At 44.0% G+C, this 27,445-nt stretch overlaps 1 protein-coding gene across 3 annotated transcripts; it reads left to right on the top strand.

Moving 5' to 3' along the window:
* Nucleotides 1-933: 933 nt before the first annotated feature.
* NACA (nascent polypeptide associated complex subunit alpha) lies at nt 934-12,795 on the top strand. 3 transcript variants are annotated; one of them, XM_029206013.1, is made up of 9 exons: nt 1,128-1,204; nt 2,061-2,132; nt 4,818-9,305; nt 10,499-10,584; nt 11,143-11,220; nt 11,508-11,654; nt 12,009-12,137; nt 12,350-12,472; nt 12,665-12,795. In XM_029206013.1, exons 2-9 carry the CDS (start codon nt 2,063-2,065, stop codon nt 12,677-12,679), a joined length of 5,136 nt encoding a protein of 1,711 aa, XP_029061846.1. In that variant the 5' UTR covers nt 1,128-1,204; nt 2,061-2,062; the 3' UTR covers nt 12,680-12,795. The 3 variants fall into 3 exon arrangements, with proteins under 3 accessions (XP_029061845.1, XP_029061846.1, XP_029061844.1); XM_029206012.1 differs by lacking the exon at nt 4,818-9,305 and having other exon boundaries at nt 934-1,204; XM_029206011.1 differs by lacking the exons at nt 4,818-9,305; nt 12,665-12,795 and having other exon boundaries at nt 12,350-12,514.
* The last annotated feature ends 14,650 nt before the right edge of the window (nt 12,796-27,445 follow it).

The raw sequence follows: 27,445 nt of genomic DNA, 5'->3' as shown, positions 1-27,445 counted from the left end.
TATTAGGTAGAAATTCTATTAACAATTTTAACACTTTTTAAGTAATGTACATAATTTAATCTTCCTAACAATCCTATGAAGCAGCTTCTGTTATCCGCATTTCATAGATAAGGAAACTGAGGCATATATGTGTTAATTAAATTGCCGAAGGCTGCCATTAGGTAACCTAACAGATTCACACAAAGGAGTCTGGCTTCAAAATCCATGTTCTTATTCACTCCATAATATTGCCACTCCTATCTAAAGAGAATTTCAGAATTTTTCATTCCTGGTAAATTCCACTCATTTAATCCTAATTCACTAATCCTAATCCTCACTTCACTATGGTAAAATATCAGAAATTTTAAAGTAGCTTTCAAAGCATTGCTTATCTTAAAAGGCAGCCACCATTGTCTTAAAGCCACTAGCTCAAATAGTGTTAGCTGGTTTAGGTAATGTATGTGTTGAGTCCTTTTGGAGAGAGGATATGGGAGTCAGGATCACTAGCCTTTTCATTAACAAAACACTGTTACATTCTACTTTTCAAAAATCCTACTGTATAAAGCGTGGGATCCTGGGCCTCTAGAACGGATGAGTTTCAGGATATAATGTCCAAAACAGAAGCAAAAAGAATTGTATATGTGCCTATGTTTTTTTTTCTGAATAGGGGAATTTACACCTTTATAATAATCTCAGTCTAAATTATGTATTCCAAAAATAAAATTGAGGATTAACCTAGGTCACAGCTATCTTCCAATGGTGTGAATACAATCTTTATGGCATTCAGCATTACTTAACACCATATTTTCCTGAATTATTTGAGAAAAGGAAGTCAGAAAGTAGCAGTAATACTGCTGTGGCTACTTTACCGACGGGGGAGCAGAGTTTGCTTCTCCTACAATTGCCCTTCGCGTATCAAAAATGCCTCGACTTGGGGGACGGGAAGGGGTCGGCTATCTTAGGACTGCATGGCTCAGAGAAGAGAGTTCCTGCCAGACCAGCGAGTCCTGTTCTAAATTCATACCCTTATTTAGACCTCGTCACCACCCCAGACTGGAAATACCCGAACGGCTCACTGGTTAAAGGAAGTGACTGCCGGCAGCTCCTGACCCGGAATCGGATCCTGGTCCCGCCCCCTTCCCCAGGTTTCGTTCTGCAACAGGCGTGGGTCACGCTCTCGCTAGCTCTCTTTCTGCCGCCATCTTGGTTCCGCGTACCCCGCACAGTAAGTGCTGTTTTCGTCACGACTTTTTATCCGTAGCCATCCGCCTTTCTTGCGGGCTGAGCCGCCCCGAGGACTGGGAACTAAGGAGAATTGTAGGTTTTATGGGGCCACCGGGTTCCTGCTTAGCCCTGGGCAGTGTGGCCTTGGGGCCTCCGGACAAAATGGGGTCTGCTGTTGGTGTCCTGGCAAAAGCAGGGCAGAAAGGCCGTAGGCCGCGAGTCCAGGGCTGGGGAGATGGGAGCCGTTGCGGCGTCGGGGATGGAAGTGGGTTGCGTCTGGTGTTGGGAACTGCTTCACGAGAACCTAGAGGAGGTTAAGGGGTCACAGCCTTGGAACAGCCCCTCCGCACGCGCGCTACACACACACACTTCTTATTGTGACAAGCGAGTGTTGGGACCTAGGACACCCTGTTTCTCCTCCTGGGTCCCGAAAGTCGGCAAACGGCAGTCCTTGAGGTCCTAGCCCAGGAAGCGGGGCGGGGGGGCGGGGCGGCGAGGGGAGACGACTGTTCAAGGTAGCGTCTGAAGTCTCCCATCCCGTGCTCAGGAGCCTCTCCCTCGGGTGGAGAACGCAGTGGTAATTGCTTCTGTGTGGGATTTGGAGTGTGGAATAAAACGAATCCCTGGGCACTGGGAAATCCGCTCTCTGCAGAGTGTAGAGGAGCGGTAAAAGGTGGTGGTTCTGCTGATCAAAAATGGGAGGGTTACGTCGTGGTTTTCACCTATTCCAGCTGCTTTGGGGAGGGTTGTCCCACGCTTATGGTTTTCTAACAGCCCTCCGCAGTTTGAAGCTTCACTCTGGGTTGGGCAGCAGAACGGATCCGAGTCATTTCAGGCCTCCTTTTTATTCCCTTCAGAAATGCCCGGTGAAGCCACAGAAACCGTCCCTGCTACAGAGCAGGAGTTGCCACAGCCCCAGGCTGAGACAGGTAGGTTCCCCTAGACCCCTTGCCCTTGATTAAGATTGTAAGATCGACCCTAAAACTATTTGGTGGGTTAAGTGACAAATAGAATATACTTGTGTATTTCAGTGTTGACTCTCATTAAAGAAGATGGAGCTGTAGCTTTACCAGGGAGTAGAGTCCATAATAGTAGCTTTCCTGAAAGGACTTGCTTAGAGAGTGGAATAAAAACCGTATATTTAAGATTCGGGAACGTTAAAAGCTCCATGGCTTGCTTTGTAGGTTATGAGAGCTGCCTCAAAGGTAGCTCTGTTGTGGAAGCCTCCCCTCACATAGGAAAACTGAGCAGGAAAGGGACTCTGATTCTTACCTGTTGGAACTAGGTGACACACTGGCAGGTCCAGGAGACCTGAGCTTTTGTGAACTTCCAGCCAGCAGGTTGCAAGGTTTTAGATGGCAGTGCTTGGCATTGTGCCATCATCACATGTCTGGATAAGATGTTTGCTGATGGTAAATGTGTCCTACTGGGCCCCAGGGCCCTCCTAGATTGGTTAACTTGTTTTATGGATTGGTGCTGAGATGTTTCTAGCGTGCTGGAACAGTGCCTGCATCAACAGCTTATCTGGAACCAGAATTGAAATAGAGCCTTCCTTTGACTGCTCTTTGGCTTTGGAATTAATGAATGTAGAACATAGCGTAAGGCAGGTTTTGAATTCTGATTAAAATACATTTCTATAAAACTTGAGAAGGGGTAGGGAAAAAAAATTTTACGGTAGTCTTCTTGCTGATTAGTTGTGCAGAGCTAAATGAAGGGAATTTTCAGGCTGTGACCTCCATCCTCATCTTTTTTATTCCCCCTTTATGGTAAATTCATTATTTCTTTTTAAACTCCACCTGTGACTTAACGGCAATTTTTGTCTCCTTCTGGAATTAAAATAGAGTTGTTTATAGTTGAAAGCATTAAGGTTCTCCCTCCCCACCTGTCTGATTTTAGCAGCTGAAGGGATTAATACAGCTGCTAGCAAAGAAAAAGGAGGGGGCCTCTGAGCTGGGAAGTAAACTATATGAAATCCTTGAACTGCAAGGGACTTAAGGAAGGTAAAAATAAAGGACTGGTCTCTAAAAGATTCTGTAGTTTCAGTGCTAACAAAACTTTAGAGAATCTCAACTTGATTTTACAAATGTGGAGACTGAAATTCAGATGAATTTAGAATAATCTGGATCAAGCTTCAAAATTAACGCTATTTGCTTCTGAAGCAATCCTTAGTGCTGTTAAACTTATTCCTGAATATTTTGAGATTGCACAGTAGGTTAGATGATAATATTAAGTAAGCGCCAGTGATGAACACTTGAAGTTTTTTTAATACATAACTATAATTAAATAATTATTAGAATGAATGAGGAAACTGACTCGGGATTCTTTATGGTGTCTAAAGCGAGTAATTTGGGCCTTAATCCCATCTTGAGGTCCAGTGAGATGAAAACATTCTAAGTTTCAAATTCTGATTAGTATGTTTGAGAACATTTGCACTGTAATCATAAGATTTTCACCTACCAGCTCTTGAGGAAAAACTGCTGAGCCACCTGTCTTTTCTGTAGTTGGGATACTTTTGGTTGAGTGAATTTGGATGCTATAAGCTTTTTTTTTTTTTTTTTAAATAATACTCCCTTCTAGGTGTTGAGCATTTGTTGGTCTAATCCTGTGTTACCTCCTGATTAGTAAGCATGGTATTTTCTCATCATCTCGGAAACCTTTTGCTTAGGTTTACTCAGTGCAGATAGTGCCTATTTTGGCAGAATGGCATACTCATCCGGATTAAGGGGTGGGGATCCAATGTATTTTCTCCACTCCAGCTCCCTACTTTCAAAATAGAACCACAGTCTGGTTTATCAAGTTGAGTTACAGTTTCATAATACAGTTCCTACCCTTGTGACTGAGCTGTCTCTCGTGGTCTAATTCATCTTAGATTGATGTTTGGAGACTTAACATTACTTAGAGACTGTAGAGTCCACCCATTTGTGGTTGGTTTTTTGTTTGACTTGGGTAAGTAAAATGAGGTATAGGGAGGCTAAGTGAAGTAGTATTTAATACACAGTATTAAGGGTCAGATTTTTCCTGACTTAGTGGAAGCCTGAGCATTAAAAGGCCTGTTTTTTATCATTCAGCTCTGATTCCCCATCATTATTGCCACTGACTATCTTCCTTGTTCCAGTTTTCGGTATTTGTTTCAGTTAGTTCATGCTCCTTGGGTAGACAGGGTAGAACTGTTCTAGTGGTGATTCAATGGCCTGTGAGAAAGACTTAGGGTTTGTTTGAGGGGGGAAGGGAAGAGCACAACTGGGAAAGGGTAGAAAGCATGCTGTTCCCAACTTACTCCTGGGCCTGTGCTCCCCATTTAGAGACTAATAGGCTGCTCTTAGACTGTTTTTCACCCTAAAATATTTCACTTACTTTAGTAGAACTTGGGAAATGTGGGAGATGAGAGGGATGTATTCTTACTTGACCACTGAAGTATGTTTGGGGAAGATTGCTGTTGCTTGTCACCTTTGTCTAATCCTGTATGGTGACTTTCATTCTCAGATTTAAAATTCCAATGTTTTCTGTGAGGCATGTTGTACCAAGTTGGGCTGTATAACTCACCTTTGTTTTTTTCCTTCCCTTTCCTCCTTTATCCTCTTTTTTTTTTTTTTTTTTTTCCTTTTCTCCTCCAGCTTTGCTTCCTGTGTCTTCAGCCTTGAGTGTCACTGCTGCTTTAGGGCAGCCTAAACCTACCCCTACCCCTCCTTGTTCCCTGGCCTCCCAGCAATGCCCTCTGGCAACCCCTAACCAGCCTTCCTCTTTCCTTTCTCCCTCTACTATTGCCTCAACCCCTTTTGAAGCTCCTTTTCCTGAGTCATCCACTGGGACAGCCCTGCCTTTGGGAGCTGCCCCTCCCCCCGTTGGCACCCCAGCTTTCCTACCAAACCTAATAGGGCCTCCCATCTCCCCAGCTGCCTTAGCTCTGGCCTCTCCCATAATAACTCCAACTCTGAAAGGTGTTCATTCCTCTTCAGCTCCCTTGGCTCTGGTGGCCTTGGCTCCCCACTCAGTTCAGAAGAGCTCTGGCTATCCACCTAACCCTCCTAGTTCACCTCCTTCAGTTGCTGTGATTGAGTCAGGGTCAGTGACGTCTCTATCAGCTCCAGTTGCTTCCTCAGAACCAAAGGCCTCTCCTCTTCAAGCTCCCTCTCAAGTAGTCCCTAATCCAAAAGGTACCCCCAGCCCTCCAGGTATAGTCAGTGCTGTTTCTTCCCATCTTGTAACTCCTTTGGTCTCTCTTCAGTCTGGACTAGCCTCATGTCCTCAGACGCCACCTGCCACTCCCTTAGCCATTCCTTCCCCTCAGGTCAAAGGCATCCCTATTTCCTCAGCTCTGACTTCTCCACAAAACCCTGCAAGCCTCAGCCTAAAGGGATCCCTTAGTCCACCTGCTGCTTTATCTCTTTCAACTCAGTCTATTCCTGTGGCTCCTCATGCCCCCCCAGTTTTCCTCACTTCTCTTGGTTCTCCTGTTCAACCTTCAGGTTCTAATATTCTGTCAGATCCCATAGAGGATACTGTTTCTGTAGATCATTCTTCCACGGGTACCTCTTACCCTTCTCAGAGATCTGTAATTCCTCCCCTTCTTTCCAAAAATGAGGTGGTTCCTACTGCTGAGGCTGCTTTTCCAGTGGGAGCTCCAACTTCCCCTCTGGCTCTGTCTGCTGACAAAGGCCTCTCTACTATCACTGACATAGCCTCTTCCAATGTAGCTACCTCTTCTCTGTTATCTCCTACAGCCTCTCTGATTCTCAAAGACTCTCCTAGTGCTGCTCATCAACCTTTGGTGGCCCAGATTCTTGGTTCTTCTCCAGGGAGGCCAGGCTTGAAAGAAGCTCCTGTTTCTTCTGTTGGAACCACCCCACTTGGGATGGCTAACTCCTCTACAGTTTCTGCAGCATCTATTACCTTTGAGGTAGCTACTTGTGTCTCTCTTCCAGTTTCATCAGGTCCCATGAGCAGTAAGGACTCAGTTTCCCAAACTGCCTTGGTTATGGCGCCTGTGGCTCCCGAAGAGCTTCCTACTCCTCAAGTAACCACCACTCTGGGGATACCTGTCTCTCAACCTCTGCCAGGCCCCGAGAACCCCAAAAGTCTCCCTGTTTCACCAGCCCTGGCAGCCCCTAAAAATCTCCCTTCTCTCCAAAGTACATCATCTTCTCTGGAGATAGCTCTTTCTCCTGAAGCCACCTTAGCAAAGAAGAGCTTCCTAGAGCCTCTCCCTCTAGTTAAGCCAGCCAGTACTACTACCTCTTTTCTGGGGGTCAACTCCCCAACCTCTATAATCAAGACAGATTCTTATGCAAGCCCAGATCCAACTAGTCTGCTTTTCAAAAGTTCTCTCACTACCCCAATTGTAACTACATTTCCTTTGGAAAGCACTGCCATTGATGGGATGGCTCCTACAACTGCCAAAGGTACCTCTACTCCTATACCTGTAGCCAGTCCTTTTCTAGAAGGAGCTGTCTCTTTAGATTCTAAAAGCCACCCTGCCAAGAAGAGTACTTCCACTCTTACTACTTTACCTTTGGTCCCTCCAACCTCTGAAAGTTGCCCTCTGGCTCAAGCTGTGACTTTATCTCCCCAGAATGTTTCTGTTGCTCCAGCTACTGTGGCACAGGTCCCTGAAATTCCCAAGTCTGAGTCTTTTCCCCCTCTTCCTCCAGCTGGTACTCCTCAAGGTGCAAAGAAAGTTCATGGTATTTCTCAAACTTCAGCATTGGCACCTGTGGCTTCCTCTCCTGAAGGGTACCCAACTGAGGATTCTGGTGCTTCTGTTACTGCATCTTCCAAAGGAACTTACCTAACTGACTCCCCATCTCCTCTAGGGACTAGTGTGTCTCCTCAAACCAAAAGAACTCCAACCAAGAAGGGTTCAGCTACTACTACCTTAAGTCTTGCTCCTTCTGTTTCTAAAAGTGTACCTGCTATCCCTGATACTCCTGCTGGAAATCTGTCATTCACTATTTCTCCAGTTGAACCTTCCTCTCTTCCAGAGGCCAATCTTTCTTTTCATGTCCGTAAAGGATCACTAGCCAAGAAGCATTCCCCTACTCCCCCATCCCTCAAAGAGGCTCCCATTCCCCTACCTATGTCTTCTCCTTCCCCCAAAGCGGGGCCAGCAACCCCATCCCCTAAAGAAACCCTAACTCCTCCAGCTGTGACTCCTTCCTCCCCCAAAGGAGCCCCAGCAGCTCCGTCTCCCAGAGAGTCCCCAGCTACCCCATCTCCCAAAGAGGCCCCCAGTCCCTCAGTTGTGGCTCCTCCTTCCCCCAAAGGGGGACCAGCAACCTCATTACCTAAAGAGACCCCCACTCCTCCAGCTGTGACTCCTTCCTCCCCCAAAGGAGCCCCAACTACCCCACCTCCCAAAGGAGCCCTTACTTCCCCCAAAGGGGGCCCAGTAACCCCATCTCCCAGAGAGCCCCTCACTCCGTCAGCTGCGGCTCCTCCCTCTCCCAAAGGGGGCCCAGCAACCACATCTCCCAAAAGAGCCCCAGCTACCCCACCTCCAAAAGGGGGCTCCACTCCCCCAGCTGTGGCTCCTCCCTCCCCCAAAGGAGGCGCAGCAACTCCATCTCCCAAAGAGGCTCCTGTTCCCTCAGCTCTGACTCCTTCCTCCCTCAAAGGGACTCCAGCCCCCATAAGAGCTCCAGCTATCCCACCTCCCAGAGAGGATTCCACTCCCCCAGCTGTGGCTCCTCCCTCCCCCAAAGGAGGCCCAGCAACTCCGTCTCCCAAAAGAGCCTCAGCTACCCCACCTCCCAAAAGAGATTCCACTCCCCCGGTTATGGTTCCTCACACGCCCAAAGAGGCCCCAGCAACTCCACTCAAAGGAGCCTCCACTCCCTCAGCTGCGGCTCCTCCCTCTCCAAAAAAGGCCCCAGCAACTCCATCACTCAAAGGAATCCCCACTCCCTCAGCTGTGGCTCCTCCCTCCCCCAAAGGGGGCCCAGCAACTCCATCTCCCAAAAGAGCCCCAGCTACTTCACCTCTCAAAGGAGACCCTACTCCCCCATCTGTGGCTCCTCCCTCCCCCAAAAAAGCCTCAGCAACTCTGGTCCCCAAAGAGTCTCCAGCAACCCCAGACCCCAAAGAAGTCCCCACTTCCCCAGCCATGGCTCCTTCCTCCCCCAAAGGGGGCCCAGCAACTCCACCTCCCAGAAGAGCCCCAGCTGCCCCACCTCTCAGAGGAGACCCTACTCCGCCATCTGTGACTCCTCCGTCCCCAAAAAGAGCCTCAGCAACTCCAGCTCTCAAAGAGGTCCCTACTGCCTCAGCTGTAACTCCTTCCTCCCCCCAAAAGTCTCTAGTCCCGAAAGGGGGGCCAGCAACCTCATCCTCCAAAGGGGCTCCCACTCGCCCAGCTGTGATTCCTCCCTCCCCCAAAGAGCCCTGTACTTCCCCAGTTTCAGTCACATGTCCCTTGGGGTCCACTGCACCTCAGGCATCTAAAGGGCCCCCAGTAAAGAAAGGCCCCACAGCTCTCAAAGCAGTGCTTGATGCTCCAGCTCTAGAAAGTGCACCAGTCATCACAGCTCCCACTCAGAAGAAGAGTTCTGTTTCACCTCCTGTGTGCCCAGATCCCTCAGCTCAGAATGGTACTAAAGGATCCCTTCCTGCAGTGGCTGCAGCTCCTCTACTGACAGTCTGCACTCAGAAAGGTTCTTCTCCAAAGGCTCCAAAAGCCCTCCCTACTTCTCTCTTAAAGGGCAAAGACTCTTTCCATTCCCCAAAGGGCCCCTTGGCTCCTCCTGAGTCTGAGACGTCTACCCCTTCAGCAGCAGCTGCCCCAGAGAAGGTCCTTCCTAAAGCTGGATCTGCATCTGTCTCTCCAGCACCTACCCCATCGGTCTCTCTGCCTCTTGCTCCCTCCCCAGTTCCCCCTCTGCTCCCTAAACAGCAATCTCTGCCGTCCTCACCTGGGCTGGTGCTGGAATCACCCCGTAAGCCCTCAGCCCCTGCTGATGAGGATGAGCTGCCGCCTCTGATTCCCCCGGAGCCAATCTCGGGGGGAGTGCCTTTCCAGCCGGTCCTCGTCAACATGCCCACCCCCAAACCTGCTGGGATCCCTGCCCCAACCCCCTCTGCCAAGCAGCCTGTTCTGAAGAATAATAAGGGTATTTGCCTTGGTTTGCCGTGTGCATGGTGTGTTGCCCACAACCCTCTGGGGGCTACCCACCGATACTAACCGTAGGATGCGCCGCTTTCTCCAGTATATCTGCTTGTGTTTGGACGTAGAACGATAAGTTTAAATGCAAAAGCTCTAGGAATATGAAACAGAATCTTGGTTTTCACCTCAGATGGTCTGTTGTGTACCATCCTGTGTAATGTGGTTCAGACTAACTCTGGATCTGTCATCTTTTTTACCTAACTGATCTGACATTGAAAACCAAGACCTTCTAGACCTTTAATTTGCTCTAAACTCTACTATGTCACTAACTTTGTCCCTGGGCCTGGGATTTGCTAAAATATTGGGAAATCTAGAACTACTTGAATTTCTTTTCACATCTTAGACTTAGTAATAACCAGTGCCCAGGGACTCCCTTTTCTTAAAAGACCTATTTTTCCTAGCCTGGGAATGGTGCAGGTGTATGCTTTTTCCCTTAGTAGTCTATTGATGCTTGGCCTTTGAATTGAGGGAAACTTAAATATGTGAATTATTTTTGGAAGAAATGGAAGAGGTCACAAGAGAGTATCTAGTAGAGGTGCTACAGAACTGTAGATCAGCATTTTTGAGAATCTTCAAGCTGTGTTGATTAGATCAAACTGCTAGGGTGAGTGGTTTGAAAATAAGGTTAAATGTGTGTACACAACTGCTTTTGGCCTCCCCCAACTCAGTTTAAAGGATGAGGGGAAATCGTCCCCCACCCCACCCCCAGTCTGCCTCCACAATGTGATCTTACTTTTTTTTCACTTAAGTATACCTGGAGGCACCTTGTTTACCAGAATCTTTCTAAGACGGTTGGGCTCTTGGGTAGAATTCGGCGTTACATAAGTCATTGGTGTTTACCTGTGCCAAGAAGTGAAGACCTTGAGGGAAAGGAAGCAGTTACATAAACTGCTCGGCTGTATCTAGTAATTATCTCTCATTTCTGGGGCTGGGTCTTTAATAGATGTGTACACACTAGTTTGTGACTGAGTTGGGGGCTATCGTATCAGTACGAGCTGGCTTCATACAAGTCAGTTGGTTTACACTTAATTTTGCGAGGTCTAGCATAAGCCAGTGACCTCTAGTCTGGGGAGGCCATGGTGAGGTGCCTCTTCCTTGTAATCTTTAGTATAAAATAGTAAAAGTTACTTGTCTTCTTAGGGTCTGGAACAGAATCTGATAGTGATGAATCAGTACCAGAGCTTGAGGAACAGGATTCTACACAGGCAACCACACAACAAGCCCAGGTAGGTATTCTCTTTTTTTTTTTTTTTTTTTAATAAATTTACTTATTTATTTTTGGCTGAATTGGGTCTTCATTGTTGCACGTGGGCTTTCTCTAGTTGCGGCGAGTGAGGTTTACTCTTTGTTGCGGTGCGTGGGCTCCTCATTGCGGTGGCTTCTGTTACGGAGCTGCGGGCTCTAGGCACACGGGCTTCAGTAGTTGTGGCACATGGGCTCAGTAGTTGTGGCTCACAGGCTCTAGAGCACAGGCTCAGTAGTTGTGGCGCACGGGCTTAGTTGCTCCGCGGCATGTGGGATTTTGCCAGACCAGGGCTCAAACCTGTGTCCCCTGCATTGGCAGGCGGATTCTTAACCACTGTACCAGGTGGGTATTCTCTTAACTTACTAGTGTAAGTACTAGTAAGTTAAGGAAGTCAAGGAAGCATTGGAGGACCAGTGTTGATCAGAGAAGCTGACTTATGTATTTGGAGCTGTGAACCTTCATGAAGGGAAAACCACATAGGGATTGTGGTATCCAGGTCTTACATTCCAGTTTACTCATAGCTGTTTGATCTTCTTAGCTGGCAGCGGCAGCTGAAATCGATGAAGAACCTGTCAGTAAAGCAAAACAGAGCCGGAGTGAAAAGAAGGCACGGAAGGTAAGAGTTTAAGTTATAAAGAAGGATTAAAGGTGCTGATGAAGCACCTTTCGAGAGGGGAAACTGTGGTGGAACTCTTGATAGTGGTATAAACACGTTTAGTTAAACTAACAGAAGTTAACTATGGCAGAAAGCCCAGGAGGCCTGGAAATCAATTCTGTATTGCTATATAAACTTTTCTCAGCCCACAGAAAGTCTTTGCTTAGAATGTAGTTTTATTATGTTCCTTACTTCCTGAAGCTGCTTCTAAAGAAGTTGAAAACCTGATGTTCTTTTTTATTCTTTAGGCTATGTCCAAACTGGGTCTTCGACAGGTTACAGGGGTTACTAGAGTCACTATACGGAAATCTAAGAATATCCTTTTTGTCATCACAAAACCAGATGTATACAAGAGCCCAGCTTCAGATACCTACATAGTTTTTGGGGAAGCCAAGGTAAGGAAAGTTCTTGGGAGTTGCTCTAGACCAGGGTTTCTCAACCTCAGCGCTATTGACGTTTTGGGTCAAATAATTCTTTGTTGTGGAAGGGCTGTCTGTTTAGCAACATCACTTGCAGTGTGATGGGGAACAAAATCACCCCCCCCAATGGAGAACCACTGCTTTAGACCTAAGTTATTTCTTTGTCTGCAGTAATATATAATCCAAGTGAGGCCACGTGATTTAAAGATACGTAGTTAAGTTAATGTGAAGTGGGTTTAAGAGCGGGAGTTTGGAAAAGATATAAGTGATTTCTTTGATTTGCTGCTGATCAATCTACTCACATGAATCTCTCTGTTTTCTGCCTTATAGATCGAGGATTTATCTCAGCAAGCACAGTTAGCAGCTGCTGAGAAATTCAAAGTTCAGGGTGAAGCTGTCTCAAACATTCAAGAAAACACACAGACTCCAACTGTACAAGAGGAGAGTGAAGAGGAAGAGGTATATAAGGAAATCTTTTGTGCTTTTAATCCTCACAAGATAATATTATGTTTGTATTGATGGGTGGATTCTATATTATTTTAGACTCTTGAACTCCATTGAGTTAAGTAGCTTTTGAGTTATATTAAGAACTAGATTCAGGAGATGCCTGACAGAACTACGGAAGTTGTTCTTGCCTTTAGTTTATTAAGTGTTTTTTCTCTCTCTTTTAGGTTGATGAAACAGGTGTGGAAGTTAAGGACATAGAATTGGTCATGTCACAAGCAAATGTGTCGAGAGCAAAGGCAGTCCGAGCCCTGAAGAACAACAGTAATGATATTGTAAATGCTATTATGGTAAGTGTCCAAGGCTTTATTCCTTGACTCCCTCTGCCCTAACCAATCGTGGGTGACTTTATTTTCTGTGCTTAATATCAGCCAATTAGGAAGCCTCTTTCCAAAGCCTTTTCTGAGTTGCCTCAGGTTTTAGTGACCTGAATTCTCTCAATTTGCCTGTAACCACCTCTGATGATTTCTTTTCTCTTACAGGAATTAACAATGTAACCATCTTGAAAAGAGGACCTTTTTTTGGTGTTTCAAAAGAGTAACTGCAGCTGGGTTTGAAATTTGTACTGTTTCTATCATTAATAAAGTTATGGCTTCTTGTTGGATGAACTCAATTGGTGCTTGATCTCTTCCCCCAAAAAAACATGAAAGCTCTAGAAATGAAAAGGTTTAGTACTTCAGGTTCCCCTCTTAAAACCTCAGCCTTTTCACCTCTTGTGAGAAGATAACTGTTCAGGCTATCTATTAGGAACTTCTTGTTCTCAGAGACAACTGAAAGTTTCTCATTTCTTTCCCAGATGTTAACTAGTAGCAAATCCTGATTATTCTTATTCATTTTTTTAAATAAATTTATTTACTTTTTATTATTTATTTTTGGCTGCGTTGGGTCTTCGTTGCGGTGCGCAGGCTTCTCATAGCAGTGGCTTCTCGTTGCAGAGCATGGAGGCACGCGGGCTTAGTTGCTCCGCAGCATGTGGGATCTTCCCAGACCAGGGCTCAAACCTGTGTCCCCTGCGTTGGCAGGCGGATTCTTAACCACTGCGCCACCAGGGAAGTCCCTGATTCTTCTTTATTTAATAATTATCCCCTTCTCTGACCTGCGATCTTTCTGAATACATATTGGGCCCCGTCTGGCTTCTGTGGCAAGCATTTCATGTTGGTTACATCTTGTCATGTAAGAGCTTGGGACAGAGTTGGAGAGAATGCATAGTGGGTGGGGGTGAAATAACAGTACTTTGTAGCAAATGAAAAGGTACCTCACGAAGGAGAGATTTTGACTATTGATATACAGTACAAGCACTCTGCTCTTAGACATACACTGTACAGGTATATATTAATCTACAAAGTAAATTATGATTAGGGTAGCCATAGTTATGCTAGGATAATAAATGAAAACCAGAACTGTACCAGGCAAACTGGTACATACAATTAGCCAGTTTGTGATAAATATAGATAGCTCTATAGAAGTCCTAAGAAGAATAAAATTTCTGCGTTTAGGTTGTTAGGAAATGGTTTGAGGGAAAGTGGAGGGCTTAAAATTTGAAAATAGGAAGCCTACAAGTAAATGTAGAGTCAAGAATCCTAAAATGAATAAGTGGTAAGACACTTAGAACGCATATTAGGATAAGAATAAATTAGACTAACATTGCTGAAGTCTTTTGGAACTAAAGTTTAGATCTTTTTTTTATTATTTTCTCAATCTCTGAGAAAGTAGGCATTATTTTAGCAGTTGTGATTAAAAGCTGAGGACCAAAGAGGTTAAATGACTTCCACAAAGACCAGAGCCCTTTTGCTGTGGTAGGCTACTCTGGAGAAGCACAGATGGGGGAGGATGATGATCTGCTTCCATTTCACTGGAGTAGAACAAATTAGATCATTAAATGAACAAAGTCTCATGAGGCTAAAGTCTGCCAAGTCTGAGTCAGCCTAGTAATTCTCATTTCAGGAAGAAATTAGGGATATTAACTCATTTCCTCACCCTTCCCTCTACAGAGTTAACAAACTGCCAATTCTTGGTTACATTTTTAGAGAAGTATCTTGTTGAAGGCTGTTACTGCCACTGGTGACTAATGCTCTTTATTCCCACCTCAAAGACCTTGCTATTGCTACCCCTTCTACCATGTATTACTGGCAAACCTCAGAGATGTGGGTTCGGTTGCAGACCACCAATACAGACCACTCACAATACAGTGAGTCATGAATTTTTTTTGGTTTTCCAGTGCATATAGAAGTTATGTATACACTACATTGTAGTCTATTAGTGTGTGATACCATTATGTCTAAAAAACAGTGTACAGCAAGTCCCCTACATATGAATGAGTTCTGAGAGCACATTCATAAGTCCAATTTGTTCGTAAGTCCAATAATTAGCCTAGGTACCCAACTAACAATCGGCTATGTAGTATAGTACTGTACTGTACAGGTTTATATTTTTCACACAATACATAAAAAGCAAACATTTTTAATCTTACAGCACAGTACCTTGAAAAGTACAGTAGTACAGTACAATAGCTGGCATACAGGGGCTGGCATCGAGTGAACAGGCAAGAAGAGTTACTGGAGGATGGAGAGGAGGTGGGAGATGGTAGAGCTGAAGGACCGTCAGCAGTAGGAGACAGAGGGCAAGCTGCAATTTCACTCGCCTGACATTGATGGCACAGGTTCTGGTTCCTTGCTGGTTTCAATTCCATCTATCCCCTTGAGAAAACAATCCAGTGATGTGTTCTGGTTCCTTGCTGGTTTCAATTCCATCTATCCCCTTGAAAAAACAATCCAGTGATGTCTGGGTAATAGCTCTTTTTTTCTAGTCATAGATGACACGGTAGCACAGGATCGCTTTCTGAACGGCTGCTGCAGCCTTCATGTACCATTCTACGTTCAGGTCTTGTGCCTCAAAAACTAACAGTGCTGCCTCAAGTAAAGAAAATCCCCTTACCATTTCCTGTGCTGTGAATCTCTTCGGTTCTTCAGTTACTTCTTCCTCTTGTCTCTTCGTCCTTTCTCTGGGCCTCCAATTCCCTTGTTACCACTTGGTGCTTGTTAGCAGTACCAGCTACATCACCACTGCTTTAACCTTGCTTCTGGACATCCTGGGCTTGGTAAGGATACTGTACTACTGTACTGTATATAGTACTGTACAGTAAAGTACACAGAAGCACAACCACTTTTGGATGAACGCACGTGACAACGTACACCAGACACAGGAACTAACTTACATGACTGGACAAACGAACGCATGTTTGCATCTTTGAAAGTTCTCAACTTGAAGGTTCGTATGTAGGGGACTTACTGTACAGGCCAGTGGTTAAGACTCCACGCTTCCACTGCAGGGGGTGCATGTTCGATCCCTGGTCAGGGAACTAAGATCCCACATGCTGTGCAGCATGGACAAAAAAATAATTAAAATAGTGTACATACCTTACTTAAAGAATACTTTATTGCTAAAAAATTCTATCATCTGAGCCTTCGAGCTATAATTTTTCATTTTACTGGTGGAGGGTCTTGTTGAAGGCTACTGACTGATCAGGTGGGGATTTCTGAAGGTTGGGGTAACTATTTTTTTGGCCATACCACATGACTTGCAGAATCTTAGTTCCCTGACCAGGGATAGAACCCAGGTCCTCAGCAGTGAGAGTGTGGAGTCCTAACCACTGGACCACCAGGGAACTCCCTGGGGTAACTTTCTTAAATAAGACAACAATGAAGTTTGCCACATCGATTGACTTTTCCCTTCACGGACGATTTCTCTGCAATGCTGTTTTGATAGCATTTTCACCCACAGCACTTATGTCAAAATTGGAGTCAATCTTCTCAAACCCTGCCGCTGCTATATCAACTAAGTTTATGTAGTATTCTAAATTCTTTGTTGTCATTTCAAAATCTTCACAGTGTCTTCAGCAAGAGTAGATTCCATCTCAAGAAACTACTTTGCTCATCCATAAGAAGCAACTCATCCATTCACGTTCTATCATGAGATTGCAGCAATTCAGGTACATCTTCAGGCTCCACTTCTTATTCTAGTTCTCTTGCTGTTTCCACATCGGCAGTTACTTCCTCCACTGAAATCTTGAACCCCTTAAAGTCATTCATGAGTGTTGGAATGAACTTCCAAACTCTTGTTTAATATTGATGTTTTGACCTCTTCTCATGAATCACTGATGTTCTTCATGGCATCTGGAATGGTGACTCTTTTCCAGAAGGTTTTCAATTTACTTTGCCCAGATCCACCAGAGGAATCACTATGGCAGCTATAAGCCTTACAAAATGTATTTCTTAAGTCATAAGACTTGAAATTACCCCTTGATTCCTGGACTGCAGAATGGATGTGTTAGGTGTGAAAACAACATTAACTTCACTACATCTGTCAGAGCTCTTGGGTGACCAGGTGCATTGTCAATGAGCAGTAGTATTTTGAAAGGAATCTTTTTTCTGGCAGTAAGTCAACAGTGGGTTTAAAATATTCAGTAAACCATGTTGTAAACAGATGTGCTGTCATCCAGGCTCTGTTGTCCCAGTTACAGAGCACAGGCAGAGTAGACTCAGCATAATTTTTAAGAGCCCTAGGATTTCTGGAATGGATGATAAATGAGCATTGGCTTCAACTTAAAAGTCACCAGCTGCATTATCCCCTAACAAGAGAGTCAGCCTGTCCTTTGAAACTTTGAAGCCGGGCATTGACTTCTCTCTACCTATGAAAGTCCTGCATGGTATCTTCTTCCAATATAAAGCTGTTTTGTCTACACTGAAAATCTGTTTAGTATAGCCACCTTCATTAATTACCTGAGCTAGATCTTCTGGATAACTTTCTGCAGCTTCTACATCAGCACATGCTTTTTCACCTTGCCCTTTTATGTCATGGAGATGGCTTACTTCCTTAAACCTCATGAACCAACCTCCACCAACGTCACATTTTTCTTCTGCAGCTTCCTCACCTCTGCACCTTCATCAAATCTAAGAGAGTTGGGGCCTTGCTCTGGATTAGGCTTTGGTTTAAGGGACTGTTGTGGCTGGTTTGATCTTCTGTCCAAACCACTAAAAATTCTCCATATCAGCAATAAGACAGTTTTGCTTTCTTTTGTGTGTTACTGGAGCAGCACTAATTTACTTTAAGAACTTTTTCATTGCATTCACAACTTGGCCAACTGTTTGGTGTAATTTAGGCCTAGCTTTCGACCTATCTCTGCTTTTGACATGGCTTCCTCACTAAGTTTAATCATTTCTAGCTCTTGATTTAAAAAGAGAGATGTGGGCTTCCCTGGTGGCGCAGTGGTTAAGAATCCGCCTGCCAGTGCAGGGGACACGGGTTCGAGCCCTGGTCCGGGAAGATCCCACATGCCGTGGAGCAACTAAGCCCGTGTGCCACAACTACTGAGCCTGCGCTCTAGAGTCCGTGAGCCACAACTACTGAAGCCCACGCGCCTGGAGCCCGTTCTCCACAAGAGAAGCCACCGCAATGAGAAGCCCGCGCACCGCAACGAAGAGTAGCCCCTGCTTACTGCAACTAAAGAAAGCCCGCGCACAGCAACCAAGACCCAACGCAGCCAAAAATTAAATTTTAAAAAATAAATAAAATGAGAGATGTGGGACTCTTCCTTTCACTTGAACATTTAGAGGCCATTGTTTGGTTATTTATTAACCCTAATTTCAGTATTGTTGTGCCTCAGGAAATAGGGAGCCCTGAGGGGAGAGAGAGAGAAAGAAAAAGAGACAGATGGCTGGTTGGTAAAGCAGTCAACACATATATCAATTAAGTTCACCGTCTTATATGGCCATGGTTCATGGTGCCCTGAAACAACCACAATAGTAACATCAGAGATCACAGACCATCATAACAGATAACAATAATAATTTAAAAGTTTGAAATACTGTGAGAATTACCAAAATGTGACACAGACATGATGGAAGCAAATGCTGTTGGAAAAAATGGCACCAGTAGACTTACTCGACACAGGGTTGCCACAAACCTTCAATTTGTAAAAAAAACCACAGTGTCTGCAAAGAGCAATAAAACAAAGTATGCCTATAATTCCTTTCTTTCAACCATTTTTTATCCACCATACTTAAAATGTACAACTAACTTCCTCTGCCACAGAAAGATTAAATTTTTAGTTCTCAAATTAGGGAATGTATAGTTTGAATAAACCTTTTAAAGAGGAATTACTCCTTCCTAGTTCTCAAACTGATTAACTATGTGTTCAAATACTCAATAGGCCACGTAAAAATATCTCAAGTAATCTGTCTCCATCTGTAACAATAGACCTAATACTCCCCAAACACATATAGGATGGTTAGAAGCATTTGATAAGAATTTGAAATGGGCATAGGTTATTTGCTAAATGACCCTTCTGATTTAAAAGAAAAAAAAATAAGCCTCCTAATGGGCCAGTTTAGTTACTTAGCTAAAATATCACATGTTTCTACCATTCGCTTAAAAAGTGATTATTGATTATTGGGAGTTTTCTTGGTTTGTTTTGGTTTTGGTTTTTGGGGTTTTTTGGTTTGGTTTTTTTTAGGCACGTGGGATCTTAGTTCCCCAAACAGGGACCGAACCCATGCCCCCTGCATTGGGAGCTCAGAGTGTTAACCACTGGACTGCCAGGGAAGTCCCCAAAATTGATTTTTTTTTAATTGAGAAATACTTAAAACATGTAGATGAAAGGTTATGTGTACCTACTACACAGCTGTTTCCTTTTTAAGAAACATTACAGATACAGTTGGGGAACCCTGTATATTCTTCCTCAGTCCTATTTCCCTCCCTTAAAGGTAAACACTATCAAGAACTGATGTTTTGGGCTTCCCTGGTGGTGCAGTGGTTGGGAATCCGCCTGCCAATGCAGGGGACACGGGTTTGAGCTCCTGGTCCAGGAAGATCTCACATGCTACGGAGCAACTAAGCCCGTGCACCACAACTACTGAGCCTCAATGCCACAACTACTGAAGCCCACGCACCTAGAGCCCGTGCTCCACAACAAGAGAAGCCACCACAATGAGAAGCCCACGCACCACAACGAAGAGAAGCCCCCACTCGCCACAACTAGAGAAAAGCCCGCGCGCAGCAACGATGACCCAACACAGCCAATAAATTAATTTTTTAAAAACTGATGTTTTATAATTCCTGTACATGAGTTCCTACTCTTAATACATATTTATAATATACCCAAAAAAGTTCGTGTTCTGCAAGTTTTAAAACTTTAAATAAAATTATATTGTGCATTACATATCTTCATGCAAATTGCCTTTCATTTCAACTTACTTTCCAAGATTTATCTATGATGATAGATGTAGTTCTATTCATTCTCTTCCTGGTCCATTGTAGTCTGCCTTTTTTTTTTAATATTCCCTATTTTTCTTTTTTTTAAAAAGGATTTTATTTATTTATTTGGCTGCGTTGGGTCTTCGTTGCTGCACATGGGCTTTTTCTAGTTGCAATGAGCAGGGGCTACTCTTCGTTGCGGTGTGCAGGCTTCTCATTGCAGTGGATTCTGTTGCTGTGGAGCACAGGCTCTAGGCACATGGGCTTCAATAGTTGTGGCATATGGTCTCAGTTGTTGTGGCTCGCAGGCTCTAGATCACAGGCTCAGTAGTTGTGGCGCATGGGCTTAGTTGCTCCGCAGCATGTGGGATCTTCCCCAACCAGGGCTCGAACCCATTTCCCCTGCATTGGCAGGTGGATTTTTAACCACTGTGCCACCCGAGAAGTCCCTGTAGTCTGCTGTTTAACTCTACCTCTCCAGCAAATGTTTCTTGTCCAGTTCACCTAGTTGCTAATTCCCGTGGATACTCTTCATGCATGGCCGCATTTGTCTTTCTTCAAATTAGTTTTCTGACTTAGCAAGTTCATCTTCTGTTTCAAGATACCCAAAATTAGTTCTATTATCTATCCTGTCAAAAATCTCCCATATGTATTTCCTGCTAACACAGCTAATGAACGACACAGCTATCCATTCAGTCACATTAAAAAAAAAAAAAAAAAAGGGAGTTCCCTGGGTCCAGTGCTTAGGGCTCTGCACCCCCACTGCCGAGAGCCCGGGTTCAATCCCTGGCTGGGGAACTAACATTCTGCAAGCCACGTGGTACAGCCAAAAATAAATAAATAGGGATTTCCCTGGTGGTCCAGTGGTTAAGAGTCCACACTCCCAATGCTGGGGGCCCGGGTTCGATCCCTGGTCAGGATCGAACTAAAGCTGCAACTAAGACCCAGCACAGCCAAATAAATAAATATTTTTTAAAATTATAAATAAATATAAATAAATTTTTTTTACTTTTTTTTTAAAAAAAGGAACTTGGTCTTTGCAACAAATTGTGTTGGGAAAACTAAATATCCACATGCAAAAGAATGAAGTTAGACCCTGATCTTACACCATATACAGTAAGTCCCCTACGTACAAACTTTCAAAGAGGCAAACGTGCGTTCCATCAGCGTCAGGCGTGAGTGAAATTGTAGCTTGCCCTCCGTCTCCTATTGCTGACAATCCTTCAGCTCTACCATTTCCCACCTCCTCTCCCTCCTCCAGTCAGTAACCCTTCTTTCCTGTTCACTTGATGCCAGCCCCTGTATGCCAGCTGTTGTCCAAGGTAATGTACTGTAAGATTAAAAATGTTTTCTTTAGTTTTTGTGTTTGTTTGTTTTTTATGTATTATGTGTGTGAAAAGCATTATAAATCTATTACAGTACTATATAGCAGATTGTGTTAGTTGGGTACCTAGACTAACTTTGTTGGACTTATGAACGCACTTTCAGAACAGAACTAATTCATATGTAGGGGACTTACTGTACAAAAATTAACTACAGGGAATTCCCTGGCAGTCCAGTGGTTAAGACTCGGTGCTTTCACTGCTGTGGGCCTAGGTTCGATCCCTGGTCGGGGAATTAAGTTCCCACAAGCCTCGCAGTGCAGCCAAAAAATAAATAAATAAAAAATAAAAAACTACAAATGGATCAAAGACCTAAATGTAAGACCTAAAATCATAAAACTCTCATAAGAAAACATAGGGGTGGGCTTCCCTGGTGGCGCAGTGGTTGAGAGTCCGCCTGCCGATGTAGGGGACACGGGTTCGTGCCCCGGTCCGGGAAGATCCCACATGCCGCAGAGCGGCTGGGCCTGTGAGCCGTGGCCGCTGAGCCTGCGCGTCCAGAGCCTGTGCTCCACAACGGGAGAGGCCACAACAGTGAGAGGCCCGCATACCGCAAAAAAAAAATAATAATAATAAGAGGGCAGATGAAATGAATGACGTTGCCTTCCCTTATTAAAATAAACATACATAAACCTTCAGCTAGTTTTCCTGGGGGAGTTCTAGAATAGTAACTCACAAAAGCATTGTAGAAGTGTACCTCTATTGTTTTACTCCCTGTCTTGTCTCATGTTTCTCCTCTTTTCTGAACTAAAAGCTTTTTCCCTCTTTTTAGTTTTCTCCTTCCCCATGTGTGGTAGACTGTCTGCAAAGATGGCTACCAATAGTTCCTCTCATTTCTATATATACATGCTGCTCTTCTCTTCAAGAGGTGGCATCTATTTCCCCACACCTTGAATCTGGACTGGCCTTGCTACTTGCTTTAACCATAAGAATGTGTTGGAAATAAAGCTGTGACAATTTGAGGCTTAGGACGCAAGAGACTTGGCAACTTCCACTTTTCACTCTTGGAGCCTTGGAGTCCAGCTATCCTGCTTGAGAGTTTATGTGAAGAGAAAAGCTCTGGCCAACAGCAGGCACCAACTAACCGATGTATTAGGCCATCTTGGATCACCCAGACTCAGCCAAGCCTCCAGAAGACTGTCACATGACTGACCCCAGCTGATATGACATGGAGCAGAAAAACCAGCTGTGCCCATCCAACCCACAAAATAGTAAGAAATAAGTTTTTGCTTTAAGCTACTAGATTTTGTGGTGGTTGTTATGCAGAAATGGCTGACTGAATTGTGATGGGCCAGATACATTTAGATAGAACGGGCACATCCTTGGGAGTTGTCCTCAGATAAAGAGATGACTATTCTTGAGATGTCTACAAAAGAGCTTGAGGGAATTCCCTGGCGGTCCAGTGGTTAGGACTCTGTGCTTTCACTGCCCAGGTTCAATCCCTGGTTGGGGAACTAAGATCCCATAAGTTGCGCAGCACGGAAAAAAAAAAAAAAAAAAAAAGCTTGAGGCAGTAAAGTAAAATATGTGGCTGATTTGAGTTTGTCTTATCCAATTATAGATTTTCCACCAAAAACTAGCATAAAGAAAACCAGATACAAAGATCTTTTTTTCTGACCACATATAAGAAAACATGAATGTATCTCATTTTGTCCAATACTCCATCTGTTGGACCTGAGCCAAACAAGAGAACAGGTTCTCAGACTTAAACATCTTACTCCTTGAATTTGGCTTTAAGGTGCAAGGAGGCTGCTTCCCTCTCCTAGAGTAAGAAACCTACACTTACTGGATGGAGAATATATCAAAATATCAAGCTTCTTAGGAGTTGCACTTGAAATTGAAGTCAGTTTCCAATTGTCCATGTAATGGAAGTTAAAGCCAGTAAAATATAATTTAAAACTTACCTGAAGAAAAATATTTTTATTTTTGTTTTGTTCTTCTTTTTTGGAATATACTGAGTTTCATTTTTCTCATTATATTTTACCCATGACATGTTATTAAAATGACATCTCAGGAATTTCCTGGCAGTCCAGTGGTTAGGACCCTGCACTCCCACTGCCGAGGGCCCAGGTTCAATCCTTGGTGAGGGAACTAAAATCCCACAATCTGCGAGGAGCAGCCGAAAAATATATGACATCTCATTCCATCCCCAAGCCCAACAGGGAAAGGAAGCCCTAAAGTATTAGAAGAAAGCATTTTATTTTATTTTATTTTATTTATTTTTGGCCGCACTGCATAGTGAAAGCGCTGAGTCCTAGCCACAGGACCACCAGGGAGTTCCCTAGAAGAAACCATTTTAAAGTTAAACTTTGTTTCAACAATAAATTTTAAGCATTTAGTAGACAGCTCCAACATTAGCAGTTATCTCATAATTTGGAATGTGGCAAAATCAAGGCACAAAATATCTCTCTTCCTCTTCCCTGCCCCCAATTATGCAGAGAGAAGGGATGTAAGGAATTGAGAGTTGTTTCTCATGAAGTAGAGGACAGGAGGCTGAAGGAAAAACCTAAAGGTGATCTTCAAATACAAAGAAGAGTCATCAGTTTTGCTTCCAAATACAGAATGTGAAGGGGAGAAATGGCAATTGAAGTAGGTAGGGTTCTTTTTGAGGAATGGATTATCAATTCTCTGAGGGAGTTAAAGTAAGCATAGGAAAATAGATGAGATTACTTTCTTGATTTCTTTATGTATAAGCATTTTTCCATATATATATTTTTTTTTGGTGGGGGTTCTTTTTATTTTTCAGTGCTTTTTTTAAAAAAAATTTTTGTGTTGTGTATATTATTTATTTATTTGGCTGCGTTGGGTCTTCATTGCTGCGTGTGGGCTTTCTCTAGTTGTGGTGAGCTGGGGCTACTCTTTGTTGTGGTGCACCAGCTTCTCATTGTGGTGGCTTCTCTTGCTGCAGAGCACAGGTTCTAGGCATGTAGGCTTCAGTAGTTGTGGCGCACAGGCTCAGTAGTTGTGGCTCACGGGCTCTAGAGTGCAGGCTCAGTAGTTGTGGCACACGGGCTTAGTTGCTCTGCAGCATGTGGGATCTTCCCGGACCAGGGATCGAACCCATGTCCCCTGCGTTGGCAGGCAGATTCTTAACCACTGTGCCACCAGGGAAGTCCAAGGTGGGGGTTCTTAATATGAAAACTTTCACACATAGAGAAAAGTAAAAAGATTAGTATAGTGAATAGCTATATTCCCTTCCAAATTCAACAATTAATATTTGTTTTGTTTTGTTTTTTAACAATTAATATTTTGCCATATTTATTTATTTGCTGAACAATTTTAAAGAAAATTATGAAACAGGAGGGAAGAGAGCAGGGCACAACCTTTAAAAGAATGACATAGCCAGAGGACATGACAAAAACTGGTTAGAACCTAACAGGCCCAAGATGGCGGAAGATTCAACTTGCAGTGGACCTTGAGCCTCATTATATGCTCATTGTAATACTTTAGCATATGCTACATGACACACCCACCAGGTGCCATGACAGTTCTGAGGATGACCAAAAAAGCCCAAAAAGTGGGTGGTGACCCAATTCCTGGAAATCCCTGCAAAAAAATATAATCAAGGACTTCCTTGGTGGCACAGTGGTTAAGAATCTGCCTACCAATGTAGAGGACATGGGTTCGAGCCCTAGTCCGGGAAGATCTCACATGCCGCGGAGCAACTAAGCCTGTGAGCCACAACTACTGAAGCCTGCGCGCCTAGAGCCCGTGCTCCGCAACAAGAGAAGCCACCGCAATGAGAAGCCCGTGCACCACAATGACGAGTAGCCCCCGCTCGCCGCAACTAGGGAAAGCCCGCGCACAGCCATGAAAACCCAACGCAGCCAAAAATTAATTAATTAAGGAAAAAATATATATATATAATCAAATGTTGAAGTTGTAAAGTAGTTCTCTCAGCCTCCACCTTAGGGAAGGGCCATGGGAACCACCCAGGAATTACAGTATAGTCTGTATTAAAGCTACCACAGAAATGCAGGAAATTATTGCTAGGAGGTAACTTACAATGGAAAGTAAAACAATACTGCCCATCCTCCTGTGCCCTGTCCCTCCAATATTCTCTTGCTTAGGCAAGCAGGGGAGAATAATTTCACCTTTAAGAAACTCAGAAGGGAAACGCTGCTAGAATAGGAGGGAACATTGAAGCTTTTGATCTCCAAGTTTCTTGGAAGCTTCTGTGCTCAATGGAGAACTCTGGGTGGGGCCCAGAGAAGAGGAATAGGGACCTGACTACTTAGGACTATGTCTAGGATTTAAGAAGCTGAGGTAAGGGTAGATGAAGTTTTCTATATAGTCAACCCAGATCATTAGGGTAAGAAAGGAAATCAAGATTCATTCTTTCAAGAATATTGTGCATTTAGGGACTTCCCTGGCGGTCCAGTGGTTAGGACTCTGAGATTCCACTGCAGGGGGCACAGGTGATCCTTGGTCAGCGAACTAAGATCCCATATGCAGCGCAGCACAGCCAAAAAAAAGAATATTGTGCATTTAACTGGTAGGTCCCTGCTGTTGCATCTTTTCAGGAATCTTTGGATACAAGGGGCATAGGTGCAAGAACCCCCAAAATGTCAATAGTGTGCTGCTGGGATGGAGATATAAAGATCAGTTTGTAGCCTTGCCTCAAGGAATTTGTGTGTTTTTTGGAGGGAGGTAGGTGCCAAAGACAAGTACCTGAATAACTGGCAGCACAAGTTTTTAATTTATAAATATACATATATATGTGCATATAAAGTCAATCCTTATTATTCACAGATTACATGTTTGTGAATTCATGGTCATCTACAGACATGTGCAGATCAATATATATATTGTTTTTAGAGAGATATATAGAATATATATATAATATATATATTATATATATATCTCAATAAGGTACTGTGATCGAGAAAGTTTGGCAACCACTAGTGATGGAGAGGAGAGCTCCAGAGTAAAATTTGGGAGATCACCTACACTTAGAGGACAGCAGAGAGTCAGTGAAGGACGGAGAAAGGCCAGTCAGTCATCAGTCACAGAGACTGATAAGAACTAGAAGACAGCCGTTTCAAGAAAAAGGAATGATTGATCAGTTATGTCAAATGCTTCAAAGAGGTCAAGAATGGGGACTCAAAAAGGTCTTTGAACGTGGCAGCTGAGTGACCTTCAACGTATCCATTTTTGTGAAAATGATTGCATATTATCCTCAGAAATCTGGAAAAAGTCTAGTAGACCACAGCATGAAAGGGAGGCCTGAGGAAAGATTTATGTTTTTGTCTTGCTTTTTAAGATGGAGGACCTAAGCATATTTGTAGGCAGAATGGAAAGATTAAAGGAACAAGCTGAAAATGCATAGCCTTGGAAAAAGGCAAAAGACACTGAGATTAAGAGCAAAGGGAGAGGGAAAAAAAAGAAGAAGAAAGGGAGAAGGGTCATCCTGGGCTTGAAGGAAGACACTTCTTTAGCTATGGAAGCAAAAGTAGATGTCACAATTTTTGTTTATTTATTTTATTTTAAATTTTATTTATTTATTTTGGGCTGCATTGGGTCTTCGTTGCTGTGTGCAGGCTTTCTCTAGTTGCGGCGAGCGGGGGCTACTCTTCCCTGCGGTGCGCGGGCTTCTCATTGCGTTGGCGTCTCTTGTTGCGGAGCAGGGGCTCTAAGCGTCCAGGCTTCAGTCTTTGTTGGCTCAGTAGTTGTGGCTCGTGGGCTCTAGAGCACAGGCTCAGTAGTTGTGGCACACGGGCTTAGTTGCTCCGCGGCATGTGGGATCTTCCCAGACCAGGGCTTGAACCCTTGTCCCCTGCATTGGCAGGCGGATTCTAAACCACTGCGCCACCAGGGAAGCCCACAATTTTTGTTTATTTTTTAATAGTGTTTTTACTTAATTATTCAGCTCTAGCATGCCCATAAAGTAGTGTCAGAATTGCTAGCCCATCTTCCTAATTCTATTACATAATTTATGTATAGTTATTTTTGTCTTTAACCTCGCAGTATCTAGACAAGATACTGTTTCCCAAAGTTACTTCAGGATAGTTCTTTTCTTCATCACTCTTTCAGTGTGACTGTGTTTTTTTATGTAAAATACAGTTAGATCCATATGTTACTGTTTGTATACCATTTTGGGTTCCTTCCACATTCTCTTTTTTTTTTTTTTTTTTAATATATTTATTTATTTATTTTTGGCTGCGTTGGGTCTCCGTTGCTGCATGCGACTTTCTGTAGTTGTGGAGAGCGGGGGCTACTCTTTGTCGCAGTGCGCGGGCTTCTCATTGCGGTGGCTTCCCTTGTTGCAGAGGACAGGCTCTAGGCGTGTGGGCTTCAGTAGTTGTGGCACGCGGGCTCAGTAGTTGTGGCTCGCGGGCTCTAGAGCGCAGGCTCAGTAGTTGTGGCGCACTGGCTTAGTTCCTCCGCGGCATGTGGGATCGTCCCGGACCAGGGCTCGAACCCATGTCCCCTGCATTGGCAGGCGGATTCTTAACCACTGCACCACCAGGGAAGCCCTCATTTGTTTGCTTTATTTGTTTTGGGAGAATATGAAGGGCATGTGAAGCATTACCATGGTGTTATACAAAAAGGTTTTCTCAAAGAAGTGTTAACCCTATCCTCATCTGTACTACCCCTTCCCATTCTCCTCTTTTTACCCCTTTTCCAACC

Source organism: Monodon monoceros, unplaced genomic scaffold (assembly GCF_005190385.1).
Source record: "Monodon monoceros isolate NGI ecotype Baffin Bay Population unplaced genomic scaffold, NGI_Narwhal_1 Super_Scaffold_6, whole genome shotgun sequence".
In the NCBI taxonomy this organism is placed as follows: Eukaryota; Metazoa; Chordata; class Mammalia; order Artiodactyla; family Monodontidae; genus Monodon; species Monodon monoceros.
This window is presented reverse-complemented; position numbering and strand designations above follow the sequence as displayed.